Source organism: Ictidomys tridecemlineatus, chromosome 7, assembly GCF_052094955.1.
Source record: "Ictidomys tridecemlineatus isolate mIctTri1 chromosome 7, mIctTri1.hap1, whole genome shotgun sequence".
Lineage (NCBI taxonomy): Eukaryota > Metazoa > Chordata > Mammalia > Rodentia > Sciuridae > Ictidomys > Ictidomys tridecemlineatus.
In genome coordinates, this window is record NC_135483.1 from 38174095 (window position 1) to 38189448 (window position 15354).

General features: G+C 38.3%; 1 protein-coding gene across 3 annotated transcripts in view; it reads right to left on the reverse strand.

The window, feature by feature from the left end:
* The window catches only part of Cpq (carboxypeptidase Q), a 441872-nt gene that overhangs the window by 108190 nt on the left and 318328 nt on the right, over window positions 1–15354 (reverse strand). For all 3 annotated transcript variants that reach the window (XM_040293837.2, XM_078016890.1, XM_021725165.3), the window contains exon 6: window positions 514–605. In XM_040293837.2, the coding sequence (XP_040149771.1) occupies window positions 514–605 (92 nt within the window). The remainder of the gene's footprint in view (window positions 1–513; window positions 606–15354) is intronic.

Here is a 15354-nt window from a genome sequence, read left to right on the forward strand (position 1 = left end):
TCCTCCACATTCCCAGGTCTGAGACCTCTGGCTGCCCCATCCCAAACATCATGAGGGCAATGCTGTTGGCTGACTCAAGGCCCCATGACTGGGTCCTCAAATACCAGGGCTTCCAGAAGGATTTAGCACACAGAGGTATGGGAGGAGGTGCTTGGTGAGGAGAGGGCCTGTCCATATCTCCAGAACACACAAGTACAGAAGAACTAGAGAGGCTATAGAAAATGGCAGCGTGAAGGTGGGAGTTTTCTAAGACTGCGGACCATGAAATAGGAATAGAAAAGCCCTTAGCTCTGCACCAGAACGTCCTCAGTTCAGCAGTATGTTCTCATCACAGAGCTGGATGAAGAAAGCTTATACAGAAGGAGTGTTTGGCAGGGTTAGCTGAACACAAAGTATTATTGAGAATCCTAAATGGGACAATTAGCAGGAATTTTTAAACCAAAAGCATCAGTGTTTTTGGCTTACACTGATATTATATGTACAAATACTCAGCAATCCACGGCTGGTTTTTACCTTGTGTGACTGATAGTACTGGGAGGCGCCAATTCCACCTTGTTCCTCTGCAGTCCAGAGCACTAGGCGCAGAGTCCTCTTTGGACGGAGCCCTAGGAAAAATAAAGGAAAAATCAGTGCTTCAGTTGATTATGACTTTCTAAAAATGGCACTGTGGAGGCAGTGAGGGGAGAATCAGAGGCACTCCTCTCTTGCTGGTGTGGCTGCCTGCTTCTGTGTGTGGCTGACATAGCAGAGGAGCAGTTTTGGTACTGAGCTCCAGGACAGGTTAATGGCAAAACTTGTTGTGACGAATTCAGTCTTATAGGCCAAGAAGGAGAGCCTCTGATCACAGCCTTAACTAGATATCCTGCCCTGCAGGGCCCAACAGGTGTTCAAGTTCAGTGAGATATTAGGTCATATCTAGAAGGTGCAGTTAGAGCAAAATCAAGTTTTGCTCTATTTCAAGATAAGGTGTGTTGGAGATTACTTCTTAGTTTGAATCTACAAGTATACCTAGCTTCTCCTGCTACCTTCAGTAATGTAATAACTGAGAAGCAGATGAAACATTTATGGTTACCCATGACCAATTTTTTTCTTCTACTTGGAAATATAAGGTCATTCCCTTAAGGTCAATGAAAATTAACTGAATGAGGATGACAGTTATTCACCTTATTGCTTCACCAACAGCTTGGTGGAAATTTCATTGATAAACAAATTTATGATAAATTTAATAAACAAATTTATATAGACAGTCCCTGACTTATGATAGTGCCACTTGCTAGTTTTTGACCTTAGGATAGCACAACAGCAAGCACACATTCAGTAGAAAATGAACTTTGATTGTCAAATTTTGATATCTATGTCAAGTCTACAATATATAGCATGATCCTTTCTTGTGATGCTGGGCAGCAAAAGAGAGCCAGTCAGCCACAGACTCACCAGTCCTCTGAAGTGTGCTGTGTTACGGAACTTGGGTGTTGGTAGGATGAGGTATGTTGAACGCATTTTTGACTTGTGATGTTTTCACCTTTGGATGGGTTTATCAGGATGTAACCCCATCATAAGTCAAGGAGCCTTTGTATCTTGAAGTTTTTAAGGCTAGTGGCAGATTGCTGTGTCTAGAACCATTTTTGAGTGACTCTGTCTATTCAGTAAAATTTAACTACAAGAAAGCTCTTTTCCAAACTTAAAAACACAGGGTAAAACGGTATGTGAAAAGTGCCACTTTTGTCAGCAAGAATTAAAATCTGTCCTGATTCATACCTGATCATGTCATTTTTGAGAAATAGGAATGGCAGAACAAATGAAGCAGGATTTAAATCTTAACTAAGAGGATTCATCTTCCTGCCTCTTCACGGGAAGTGCCTTTGGGAAAGATTGAAATGTACTTTGAGTGGCTCTGAGATGGTCATGCTACAAATCTCAGGAATAACCACCTACATGCACCACCTGGGGGCACAGCCTTGGAAAGAAGGAGGCAGCGGAGCAGTCGCAGCCTGGATGACAAGTGCCCCTGAGACTGGGAACTCCATCCTCCCTCCGCCAGGCACTGACAAGCATTCTCCTTTCACAAACCTAACACCAAGGAACTGAGAGGGGAAGGAGTTGCATTCTCCACTGGAATATAGGGTGAAGTCACTTTTCACTCAAGCATTTAAACATCACCATAAGACCACAGGTGAGGACGTAGGCTGACCTGAGTCCCAGGTAAAATCTAGACAAGCAATTTCCACATCCAATTTCTCAACAAATTCTACCAGCATTTCCACCTAAATCCATCTGGAACCCAACTTCTTACCTGCACTCTGCTCCACTCCAAGTCCTTACTTCCTTCTGCTTGGATTATTGCGCTGCCTCCCCACAGCTCTTCCCTCTCTGCAGGTGATGCTGCACATTATGGTGACAGGTCCTTTGCAAAGCCTAAGTTACGGCATTTCATGTCTCTGCTCAGAACCTCCCATAACCAAAATGGAAGCTTCTGGAAGGCTGGGTTTTATGCTTTTTAATTCACTGAAACGTCCCTGGTCCCCAGATTGTTTGACACACATTAAGTATTTATTAAGTGGCACTGGAGGAAGGAATGAGTGCAAAGCTTGATGTACTGATTAGAATAAAACTTAAACCACTTTTTCTGGCCTCATTTAAAACTCTTCTGATAGGCATTATATTTGAAAAAGGTAGACAGATTTGGGGAACCCTCCTATCATTAGGTGATAACTAGATAACTAGTGGGAAGTTGACCTGCCTGAACCTAGTCTCCTTATCTGACAAGTGGAGATAATCTTTGCCTACACCATAACTCTTACCTGGGGTTGTTTTGAGGAGTAAATGAGAGAGGATGCCATAATATATAAGACAACCCTGTGGCTGCCATGTAATCAACATTTACTAATGAACCACAAAACAATGTAATGGTGTTCAGGCACACTTTCAACCCCACAGTAAAGAAGGGATATGAACATACCCAGAGAGGAAATTCATCCAAAGGCTTTCAAGTGCGCAGGGTAGAAGAATCCTGGAGTATACCCACTGCCTGCTCCATGGAGTCCAACTACCCACTCAGATTCATGCACAAGCTTAAACTCTTGTCTGAGAAAGAAATCTAATTTTAAAGATAGATGTCAACCTTTGGTTTCTCTAAAGGAAATATGCTTAGAATTCATTTGTATCAAACGACATTTTGTTTGCAACACAGGAAAAAAAAGTAAGAAAGAATAAAGTGATATTGTTTATATGCTGCAAGTAAAAAATCTAAACACTTTTAAATCTATAAGAGAAGGGAGAAAGATGCACTTTCTTTTTACATCTATCTGCATATCCCAGCAAAATAGTATCAAATTATTAAAATGGCCAGATGCTATGACACATATCTGTAATCCCAGTGACTCAGGAGGCTGAGGCAGGAGGACCACAAGTTTGAGGCCAGCCCAGACAACTTAGCAAGATCCTGTCTCAAAGTAAAAAATAAAAAGGGCTGGGGATATAGCTCAGTGGTAAAGCATCCCTGGTTTCAACCCCCAGTATAAGGAAAAATCATCAAAATGATGGGGTTCTCTTAAGGATGAACAGCATTGGCTACAGAGAATTCACTTTTTAAAAGCAAATGCTCTGATTCACCTTGTAGATTGGGTGTGCTATTTAGAGTCATTACAGATATGATTAGTCTCCTTCACACTTCAAATTAACCAGATGGCCCACAATATCACATTAAGATAATAAAGAAGCAATCAGTGTGAATTGAGAGATGCTAAGGCCTCAGAAAGAAGCATAGCTGGCCCCAAAATGGTCAAGAGCCTTTTTGGAGTTCTTTACATATTCTAGATATTAGTCATCTGTAGGAAGAGTAGCTGTCTCCTATTCTGTAGGTGCTTCTTTGCTTCATTTCCTTTGCTGTGCAGAAGTGTTTTAGTGTGATGCCATCCCATTTATTGATTCTTGGCATTATTTCCTGAGCTGCTGAGGAAGTATCTGTCGATATCTGTTGGAATGCTGCCCCTGTGTTCTCCCCCATCAAGCCCTAGTGAAGGTCAGTTCCCATCAGATGGAACATTAGCACCTATTCACAAAGCGAAGGGTCCCCAAGAGAGATGAGGAACCCAGTGTTTAGCAAACACCTAACTGAATCCAAAGTCTCCTTTCACTCTGATAATCAAATGGTCTTTAAACCTAAGAGAAATGATGGAATTTCATTCAATGAAAGACCAGACCCTGAACCTAGTGTGGCATTTGGGTCCCTAGGCCATCTAAGACCCTTAGAATGTCTTTGAGTATACAGAATGCATTGCCCTGCAAGAAAAACACAGATCTCATCCATCCTGCAGGAAAATGGATGGTTGTTTTCAGTGTAAAATGCTCCCTCACCCCAACATCTAGCATGTTCAAATCCAAATAAACAGAAGCAGGCTCCACACGTTTAAAGTGAGGGCCAGCCTGAATTATTATTTTCTGGATGAGGTTAAAGGCTAAATACATCTGAAAACAATAAAATATATAAATATAAAATTATATTTATATAACTATAGATATAATTTTTTTCTTTCCACATTTTTATTGGTGCATTATAGCTGTACATATTGATGGGATTTGTTGTCACACATTCGTACATGCACACAATATAACGATATAATTTGGTCAATATACTTGTTATTTTTAAGTGATAGAACTTACTGTGCTTCTCAAATCCAAACTAGTTTTAGAATTAATGAATTTGAAGTACATAAAATATCAGCAGCAACAATTACAGGAATAAAATGAGAGCAGGAGAAGCAACATGACAAACTGCTATGAGGTCAAATGCAGAGAGTGCATTTGGTGGTGGAACGGAGGTACAAGTGAATAGCCCAGTCCTGATCCTTGTCTCCAACTCTGGCCCTGGCTTGTTGGGATGCAGCTGAAGTCCAAAGCAAGCATATGAAAGAAAGTTCTAGAGCTGGAGGTAAGTGGGAATTACTGGCTAGGAGACAAGTCCTACTGAAGTTGCAGCAGAGGATAGGCAAATTGTTTTCCTATAGATTTAAAGAAACTGCCCATAGATCCCCTGACCTCCTAGAATTTCAATTATGACTTCCAGATAGCGAAAAAACAGTTTACAACATCATAGTTCTTCTCTAAAAGAACAAAAACTATCAGTAATGTGTCTGAACTTTGTTTCAATTTTTTGGTTTATGAAATGTGATATACATGCATTTCATTTTCATTTCATTGCAGAGAGTAATAATGCTAAGGGGGAAAGAGTGCCTATGAGAAAAGATGAAATAAATTGTTTTGACTTTTTTTCATTATTTGCAAATTTAAAGACAAGAAGGCTGAGAGATGATGATCATTAAGCTAATCAATTGAAAAGGTCAGTTGACTTATGTTTGCACCAGGAGAAGGGCAAAACAAAATAAACTTGACTTTCAGCAGAAGAACTCAGATTAATCCAAACATGTAAATGGCTTTTCCCAAATCATGACCTCTAAGACACACTATTTGTTAGCAGTGTCTTGATCCCAGCATCCAACCACTACTTAGTTTCTCTAGAACTACAAATAAGTTTCCCCTTCTGCCTAACTTTGTAGAGAAAGTACAACTGTTATAGAAATACACTCACATGAGTTCACAAATACATTAGTTGTCAAACTCTCCTTTAGCAACAGTTTGGAAGAGAGGGCTTACACTTGAAGAGATTTCTTTTCCTTCAATAAGCTTGATTAATATGAGCACAGTATCTGAGTTACAGAAATAATGACAAGAAAGCATACAAATTGAATAAGAGATACTAAAGCTTAGTGGGTAAATGCATGGGGGTTGAGACTGATTTCTACTTTGTGCAAGTTAGACAATTTTTCATATAATATATAATAAGCACATTAACATTGATTTTTCAAAATAGAGGGTGTGGTTAGACAAAGAGGAATTGTTTTAGGGAAGTAAGCTGCAACTTCTCTTTGAAGGCAGAAATAGAACATCCCTCTTGAAGATCTTTGTTTTTAGAAAAATTGCTTTGTGTCTTTCTTAGTTATGTATTTATAAGCAATTAGACACTTTGTTGTGGGGGCACTGGGCAAGGCAACAGAATTTTTTTTTAAGTCTATCTTGCAAGCTGATAGGTTTTGAGCCAACTGAGGAAATAATCTGGACATTGGCAGGAGGAGAATCAGTATAAAAAAGGAGACTCTGGAAGGGAAACCTCTGTGCCCCTACCCCTATTTTCTTGGATTGAGGGATGGGGATGAGAGCCTTGTTGATTGAGGTGCTGAGACAGGGAGGGTCCTAGAAGCTTCATAAATAAAGGGACCCTGATAAAAGGAGTCTAGGCCATTGGCCTGGGTTCAACCTGAGGTTCTAGGGCAAGGACTAATTCCAGCCTGGTGTGAGGCCAACTCCAGAAACGCCTCCAGATGCAGTCACCCTGTTGCAGTGGTTATGATTTATGCAGCTGAGGGTGGAAAAATGTAAACAAAGGGAGCTGTAACCCTGTTGCTCCAAACTGACACTGCTGTGACATGGGTGCACAATGACACCACACAGCAGCCAGAGGGAACAGCTGGCACAGGCAGACTCAGCTGTGGGTTTCTGGAGGAGCACTGACCTGTTGGCCTGACCCAGGATTCATGGACATCTCAGAGGTGGTGGAGGGACCTCAAGGGTGACAGACCAGCGGCTAACAAGCCCTGTGGAGGCTTAGGTGATTAATCGCAAAGGAGATGGAAGCGATGTGACAATATTTATAATCTATGGTTCTGGAGCAGGTCATAACACTTATAATTTCCATAATTCAAAGGGAACAGTCCTACCTCATTATAATGATTAGGATTCTAATAGCCAGGAAAGGTACTATCAATCACTGGTAAAGCAGAACTCCTGTGACTACAAATGTGTGAAGGCTTCCGGACCAACTCAGTTTTCCACTCACCCCTGCTCCTGCCTTTCAACCTAATTTCTCACTACACCACACTTCTTACTGGTGTAGTGAACATGCCCTGCACCTCAGATTTTTGGCCCTTTGCATATGCACTTCTTGCTATCCATAATCCTTTTTCACCTTTTCTATTTGGCAAACTCCTACTCATTTGACAAAGCCCATCTCTAGTGTCACTTTCTCTGGGAAGCTTTCCTTAACTCAGAGGCAAGAATGGCTGCTACTTTTTCAATGTTCCTCTGAAACTTCTAAAACTTCATATAGGTATATCTCTATTTTCATGTCCAACCATACTTCAATGTCGATCTTCCCGCCAAACCATTAATTTTCTTATTTCCCTTTTTCATGCTCTGGACTACTACCTACCATTTAACAAGTGCTGAATAAATGTGTGTTAATTAACTGATTGACTGAATATGTGTATATAAATATAAACAAAAGGTACTGCCTTGTCCTTTAATCTAAAGCATGTTGGTACCTACTCTGTTCAGAAAGTTGGTGAGATAGTAAGATATGCTATTTTTGTGAGGCCAGAGCACAAACAACACAGGGAAAAGCACTTCGAGGTAATTAAATGTGCTTCAACTTTGACATTTGCTTCATTTGCTATCACATTGCCTATTTTTGTAACACGGCACTGTCTAGTCAAAATTTAGTATGTCAATAGCTTTTTGTTGATCAAGTTATTAAATAAATATAGAATGGTACAGAATTACAGGTGTTTTAGTCCTTAATTTTTCACCATTATGACCAAAAGATCTGAAAAGATTAATTCTAGAGAAGGAAAAGTTTATTCGGTGCCCCTGGTCATGGGGTCTCAGTCCATAGACCCCCAACTCCATTGCTTTGGGCCCAAGATGAGGCAGAACACCATGGCAGATGGGTGTGGCAGAGGAATACAGTTCAGGACAGGGCATCAGGAAGCAGAGAGAGAGCTCGACTCACCAAGAACAAAATATATACCCCAAAGGCGTGCCCCCCAATGACCCACCTCCTCCAGCCACATACTGCCTGCCTACAGTCATCACCCAGGTAATCCCTATCAGGGGATTAATGCACTGATTAGGTTAAGGCTCTCAAAAACCCAATCATTTCATCTCTAAACTTTCTTGCATTGTCTTACACGTGAGCTTTTGGGGAACTTCTCCTGTTAAAACTGTAACATATAGGTATTTTTATTTTAAATTGACAACTTTCTCAAATTTTTAATTTTGATTTTTTTCTGATATGGAAATATTTTTCCTTTTTAAAACTTAAAACAAAAGAAAGCAAAAAACAACCTATATTGTTATATTTCCTTATATGTTTTATATACTTATGCATATAAAATTATATAAGCACATATAGAGTTATTCTTTTTTTTATTGTTGGTCGTTCAAAACATTACATAGTTCTTAATACATCATATTTCACAGTTTGATTCAAGCGGGTTATGAACTCCCAACTTTACCCCGTATACAGATTGCTGTATCACATCAGTTACCCTTCCATTGTAGAGTTATTCTTAATATAATTTTATACTACTTTTTTTCAATTAAAGTCATGGAATATATGGTTTTTAGTATGATCAACCATCTTCAGGAAAATGGTTCTTAATTTTTCTGGCTGATCCCTAACTACTGGACATCTAAGGTTTTTATTTTTTAGACAAATTCTATATTAAAAATAAAAATACTGAGTCTAAGTTAAATATAAACATTTTCAAGTTTCTTGACATATGTTATCAATGCCCTGAAGACAGGGTATCAACTTATATAGAAGGAGAATGTTCAATTTTACTTAATTTTGAACTTTTAATCTTATTGCCTTTATTTTTGTGTTCATGTTTTTACTGACTTTTTTATATACTTCATTTTATTTATTTTCAGCCAAAATACCTTCACATATGCACTCATACACAATCTATAGTCTAGTGTAAGTTGATTGAGACAAATGTTAAGCTTAAATCTGTTGCCTGACTGGAGTTAAAATACGTGAATTTGTTTTTCTTATTGAAATTGCCTGATAGCATAACTCTTTCAATCATGTACTTTTAAGATAATGTTAGTAGCATGTACAGAACCCAAATCTGATCCAGTTGACATTTTAAAATGTACTATTTCCTTTTCCCTATCATTATTTAGAGTGGTTTTTTTTATCTGTAAGGAGAAATTGAGAAGCCTGGCTAATGATAGATTTGAACTCTGAATCACACTTTGGTTAAGAGTTCTATCTTGCAAAAACATCAACTAGTGAGATGTTAAACAGCACAGCTCTTAAGAAAATGATGATGAATCAAGTATGAGTAGGACCAAAGCTCCTTTCAAATTTACATTCACCAATGTGGGTCTTTAAATTATATTTCTTGTGAAGATGCAGCTGTAGGAAGAACAACAACATTGTTGGTGCTTGGATCAGGGATTAACAAAAAGAAACACAACGGCAACAAGCAACAGAGAGGAGAACATTTCTGGGATCCATTTTTAATACCCAACAGAAGATGATGAATACATTGCTGGAAAACTCAGAAGCCCTCATTAAGCTATTTTCGTTAACTCTTCCAAAAGCTCTTTTCTATGGTAATGCAGATGGAGATGATACATTCTACACTTTCAGATTTTCCTTGTGTATAAAATTAGTTGTGAAGTTACCAATAATTTATATGAGGTTACTTATACATGATTGAATTATTAATTCTTTGTTATTTTTGACCAATGATTAACTATAACTTTTTGTTCTTGATTCCATTTAAGTTTAGGTTTCAGACCACAGCACATTTAGTAGTACTTATCCATTTTGCAATCAGTTTTCAAAAAAACTCAAAAACTGCCACCAAATTTATCTTCTTAAAATGCTGTGTTGAACATGTCCCTGGCCATGTGAAACATCTTCAATCATTCTTTATCATTTGTAGCAATATTCTGCCTCCAGCCTTTTTTGAAACATGCATCTCTATCAATAAAATATCAATTTATATATGCTCAATGAACTTGAGCATAAATCACCATATATGTATATTTATATAAATGACACATATACAACATTGTCAATGCAAGTAATTATTAGTAAAATTCATTTCTTTTTCTATATAAAAAGTAAATGTTTTCCTGTGCACAAATGGATTTTTATATACTCTCTGGCTTTAGAGGCCACTGGTCTATGGGACAGGCCATCCCTTAGTATGGCATTTGAGAACCTATGCAGACTCACCTCCAACTATTCTTCTTCTCAAGTCCTCATTTCCACGTAAATTTTTCTCTTTATTTTCTTCCCATTTCTGTGCTTTTCCTCACACTATTTATGCCATCTGGTTTGTCCTTCCTTTCTCTCACAACTGACCCATATCCATCCATCTTTGTGGATCCAGTTCCAATTCCTCCTGCACCATGCTCTCCATTCTCTAAACTTCAAAGTTGTTATTTTCTGGTCCACCCATTTGGCAATTAATCACGGTTAATGTACTTCCTGCTTTTGGTTCTCACACACAGCTGCTGATAAATCAAAGCACCCCATATATATTTGTTAGATTATGGATTAGCAGAACTAATAGAACTGTTTGAAGCTGCAACAGGAGATATAGATTAGATTTATAGAAAGAACTTTGGACAGAGTATATTTTCAAACATTAAATCCATTATCAGTTATAGTTACCCAAAGGAACAGTAAAGCCTGCAGACAAGGCTGGTGTAGGGCAGGTGGGGAGTGGAAACAGACTGGAATCTTCGAGTCCCTGTTGGATCTAAGATATTATAATTGGTGACTCTACAAATACTGAGCCTCACCACAGGGACATGGAATTGGCATTTCTTCAAGAGAAGTATTTGGCCTCCCAGGAGAAGTGCTGTTTATCTCAAGTGTTTTCATTCCTTAATTATGGAAAGTGTGAGACACATTTGTATTCTCAAGATGAAAGAAAACCTAGAACAAATCCAGAGGTGTTTATGTGAAATTTCAGTGCTTCAAATTTTATGAATACCACATCGCTAAGGTAATGGGTTATCTGACCTTATGCAGTGTTTGCTTTTCTGGGTCATTTTGACCCATTTTTTGTATAAAACTGGTAGGGGATGGGAGAAATGTTACATTGTGTCTGTTAAAAATATTTATAGGAATATGTCAAAATTTGCTTAAAATCTCAGGGGATTGTTGTCTGAGAATGGTCCCCCAAGTTTATCTGCTGCCCTCCCAGGGTCAAGTTTATAGGGGTGTGTTCAGTCTGTGAACACTCCGTTTTTTGAAATGAAACCAAATTCATGCAGAGTTATGTGCTTAGTGTGGGAAGGAATGTGCTGTCTTCATTCTCAGCACTTTTCCCAGGACCCCCTGTCCTCAAACCTTAAAATCAATCTACTAGATTCCCCCCCACACACCGTGTAGACATTAACCTATCCAGAACATTATTTCCTCTCCTGTTCTAACTTATTTCTCATTTCTATACTTAACAATTGCTAAAACCCATCATTGATGTCCATCTTGGACACACAAGCATATGTTTAAAAATTCTACTCCATAAATGGAGGAACTTTAGATAGGACAAAGGGGAATGAGGGGAAAGGATGGGGTCAAGGGGTAGGAATGATGGTGGAATGAGTTAGACATCATTACCCTAAGTACATGTATAAAGGCACAAATGGTATGAAAATTTTTCAAGTACAACCAATGACTTGAAAAATTGTGTTCTATATGTGTAATATGAAATGAATTGCATTCTGCCATCATGTTTAAGAAATTAGAATAAATAAATCATTTAATAAAAAATTCTACCCCATAAAGGAAGAAACTAAAATTCTGGAATAGAAGTGAACACACAAATAGTCAACAAGGACTCATTTGTGCAGAAAACACTAAGATTAAATGGCACATTCAGAGTTACTCAAAATAGCAGACATATTCATTCAACAACTATTCCTGGTCCAGGAACCAAGGCAAGAAGATGATGATGCTATTTGAACTCAGGAAATCTGCTGTCTAGAAGACCAGGGGAATAAGAAATTCCCATATAATTCTAATAATTGCATTGCCATCATTATTATGGGTGCTTTGAATCTACACAGTGAATCTTAAAAAGTTTGTTTTTCTGGACAAAGAGTGATTTTAGAAGAGAGAGAGAGAGAGAGAGAGAGAGAGAGAGAGAGAGAGAGAGAGAGAGAGAGACTGAGAGAGTTATTAATAGCATCTCCCATGTGATTTTAGAGATGATCAAGATGAGGGTAGAAGGGACCAAGATGTACAGGCCCCCATGCCAGACACTGTGCTCATTCCAGACAAAATCTCATGTAATTTTATAAACATTACCTCATTTAATTCTGCAAAGCAAATACTATTGCCTCCCTCTTTTCCAAATAAGGAAAGTGAGTGACAGAGAAATTAAATCACTTGCCCTGACCACACAGCTAGGAAGTGGCCGAGCCAAAAGTCAGACCTGGGACTCTTCAGATGCCAAACCATGTTCTCAACTGCTTCATGAGATTGACTTTCCAAATGTCAGACTTCAAGGAAGGGTCTGGCCAGTCCTAAGCAACCTCCTTCTTGTTATGTCTCATTTCAGGTGAAACTCTCACATTAGAGGATATAATCTAACAAAGTTACTGCTTCTTCCCTGTTACGCAGAGGTCCATGTTAGCACCTTCAAGTTCCAGTTGAAACTGTCCAGCTTCAGGGACAAAGTTGCAAGAATATCACCTATAGACAAGAATATCACCTATAGGACAGGATGTGTTCAGTCAGTGGGGTTGGAAACTGGGCACATGGGAAGGACATTTTCTAAGCTGATGGAGATAAGTAAGCCATCATCAGTTCCCGAGACCGTCAGAAGCTGAGCACCACTGCAAAGTCCAGACTTAGAGCATCAAGAATGAAAAAAAATCGTGAACCACAGGGTCCAAAAGTCATCACTAACTTAGAGTAAGTAGGAGTCAGAGAAGATGGACTCACTTGCATTTCAGGGGACTGAGCTCCAGAAAAATGAAAAATAAATCTAAAAAATTATAAACCTAGCATGCACTTAAAAATTATAAACCTAGCACTTAAAAAACCAACACAATGTATTGTCTGCTCAGAAAAATCGTAGGACTTTTCAAAATATCAAGAAAATGGCACAGTCAAGATTATATTGTAAAATACAAAGTGAATATGTTGATATTTTTTGTTGTCAGTAATAAATTCTGTTTGAAGACAAAAACTTACAATGACATTTTAGGGAATTTACGTTTTTCTGACAAAAAATGAATTTTATTTTTATTGGTGTATCCCAATTATACAGAAAGGTGGGTTTCATTGTGAAAAATAAAGAAAAAATTTTCTCCAGTCCCATCTGATATATATACATACATAAAGACAAACTGGATCAATTTTCCTCCTCAAAACGTTCTCTACTCTATCCTTCTCTCTTCCCACAACCCCCTCTCTCTCTTTTACTAATCACCCTTCTACTTACATGGCTTTTCATTTCTCCCCTTTAGCTTCTTATATGAGGGAAAGCATGATATTATTCTAAGTCTGTCTTATTTCACTCAAAATTATGATCTTCAGCTGGACACAGTAGCCTGTAATCCCAGGGGTTCAGGAGGCTGAGAAAAGCGGATTACAAATTGGAGGCTAGTCTCAGAAATTTAGCAAGATAGTCTCAAAAGAAAAGAAAGGAAGGAAGGAAGGGAGAGAGAGAGAGAGAGAGAGAGAGAGAGAGAGAGAGAGAGAGGTAGGTTGGTTTGGGGACGTAGCATCTCTGGGTTCAATTCCCAGTACCAAAACGAAAAATAAAGAAAAAAAATTGTCTCAAGTTCTGTCCATTTTCCTGCAAATGACATTATTTTGTTCTTTTTTATTTTAAGGATGAATAAAACTCCCTTGTGTATATATACTGCATTTTCTTTATCCATTCATCTGTTGAAGGGTGCCTAGACTAATTCCATAACTGGGCTATGGTGAATTGTGCCGCCATAAACATGGGTATGCATGTGTCTCTATAGTTGGCTGATTTTAATTCCTTTAGATAAGTACCGAGGAGTGGTAGGGCTGGATCATATGGTAATCTATTTTTAGCTTTTTGAAGCACCTCCAAACTGATTTCCATAGTGGCTGTACTAATTTACATTCCCAACAGTGTATTTTCTCTGCGTCCTTGCCAGCATTTATTGCTATTTGTTCTCTTGATGATGGCCATTCTAACTGGAGTGAGATGGAATCTCAGTGTAGTTCTAATTTGCATTTCCCTGATTGCTAGAGATTGTTGGACATTTTTTCATATATTTGTTGGTCATTTGTACTTTCCTTTTCAGAAGTTCCCATTTATCAATTGGGTTATTTGATGTGGCGCGTGCGCGCGCGCGTGTGTGTGTGTGTGTGTGTGTGTGTGTGTGTGTGTGTGTTACTGGGGATTTAGCCCAGGGTTCCAGGGTGCTCTACCACTAAGCTACATCTCAGTCCTTTTAAAAATATATTTTTTTAAATTTTTGAGACAGGGTCTTGCTAAGTTGCCATGGGTAGCTTCAAATTTACAAACCACCTGCTTTGAATTCTCAAGCAGCTGAGATTACAGACATGTGTCATTATTCCTGGCTATTTGATTTTCTTTAAAAAAATTTTTTTTTTTGGTTGTTGATGGACCTGTATTTTTTTATTTATTTATATGTGGTGCTGAGAATCAAACCCAGTACCTCACACATGCTAGGTAAGTGCTCTACCACTGAGCCACAACCCCAGCCCTTACTTGATTTTTTTAATGTTGAGGTTTTTGCTTTTTAATATGTATTCTGGATACCAACCCTCTGTTAGTATCAGAGTAGGCAGCACAGATTTTTTTCCCATTCTGTCAGTGGTATCTTTACTCTGTTAATTATTCCCTTTGTTTTGCAGAAGCTTTTTAATTTGATGCCATCCTTTTTACTGATATGCTCTTAACTCCTGAGGTATAGGATTTCTATTCAGTAAGTCTTTTCCTGTAACTATATGTTCAAGTGTTTCCCCTAATTGTTTTTTCTTCTAACAGTAGCAAAGTTTCTGGTCTTATACTCAGGTCTTACATTTATTTTGAGATAACTTTTGTACAGGATGAGAAATAGGGATCTAGCTTAATTCTTCTATATATGGATATCTAGTTTTTCCTGCACCATTTGTTAAAGAGGTTGTCTTTTCTCCAACATATGTTTCTGGAACTTTTGTCAAGGATCAGATGACTATATCTGTCTGGGTTCGTCTCTGTGGCTTCTGTTCCATTGGTCTGTGTGCCTGATTTTATGTCAGTACCATGCTGTGTTGTTCCTACAGCTCTGCAGTATAATTTGAAATCAGGTATTGCGATGCTGGTGGCCTCCAGTGTCACTATTTTTTTCTCAGGAGAAAAATTGACTATTGCGGGTCTTTTGTCCCTCCATATGAATTTTAGTATTATTTTTCTAGTTTCGTAAAGAACATCATTGGTATTTTAATCACATTAAATCTATAGCCCACTTTTTATAATATGGCCATTTTAACAAAAT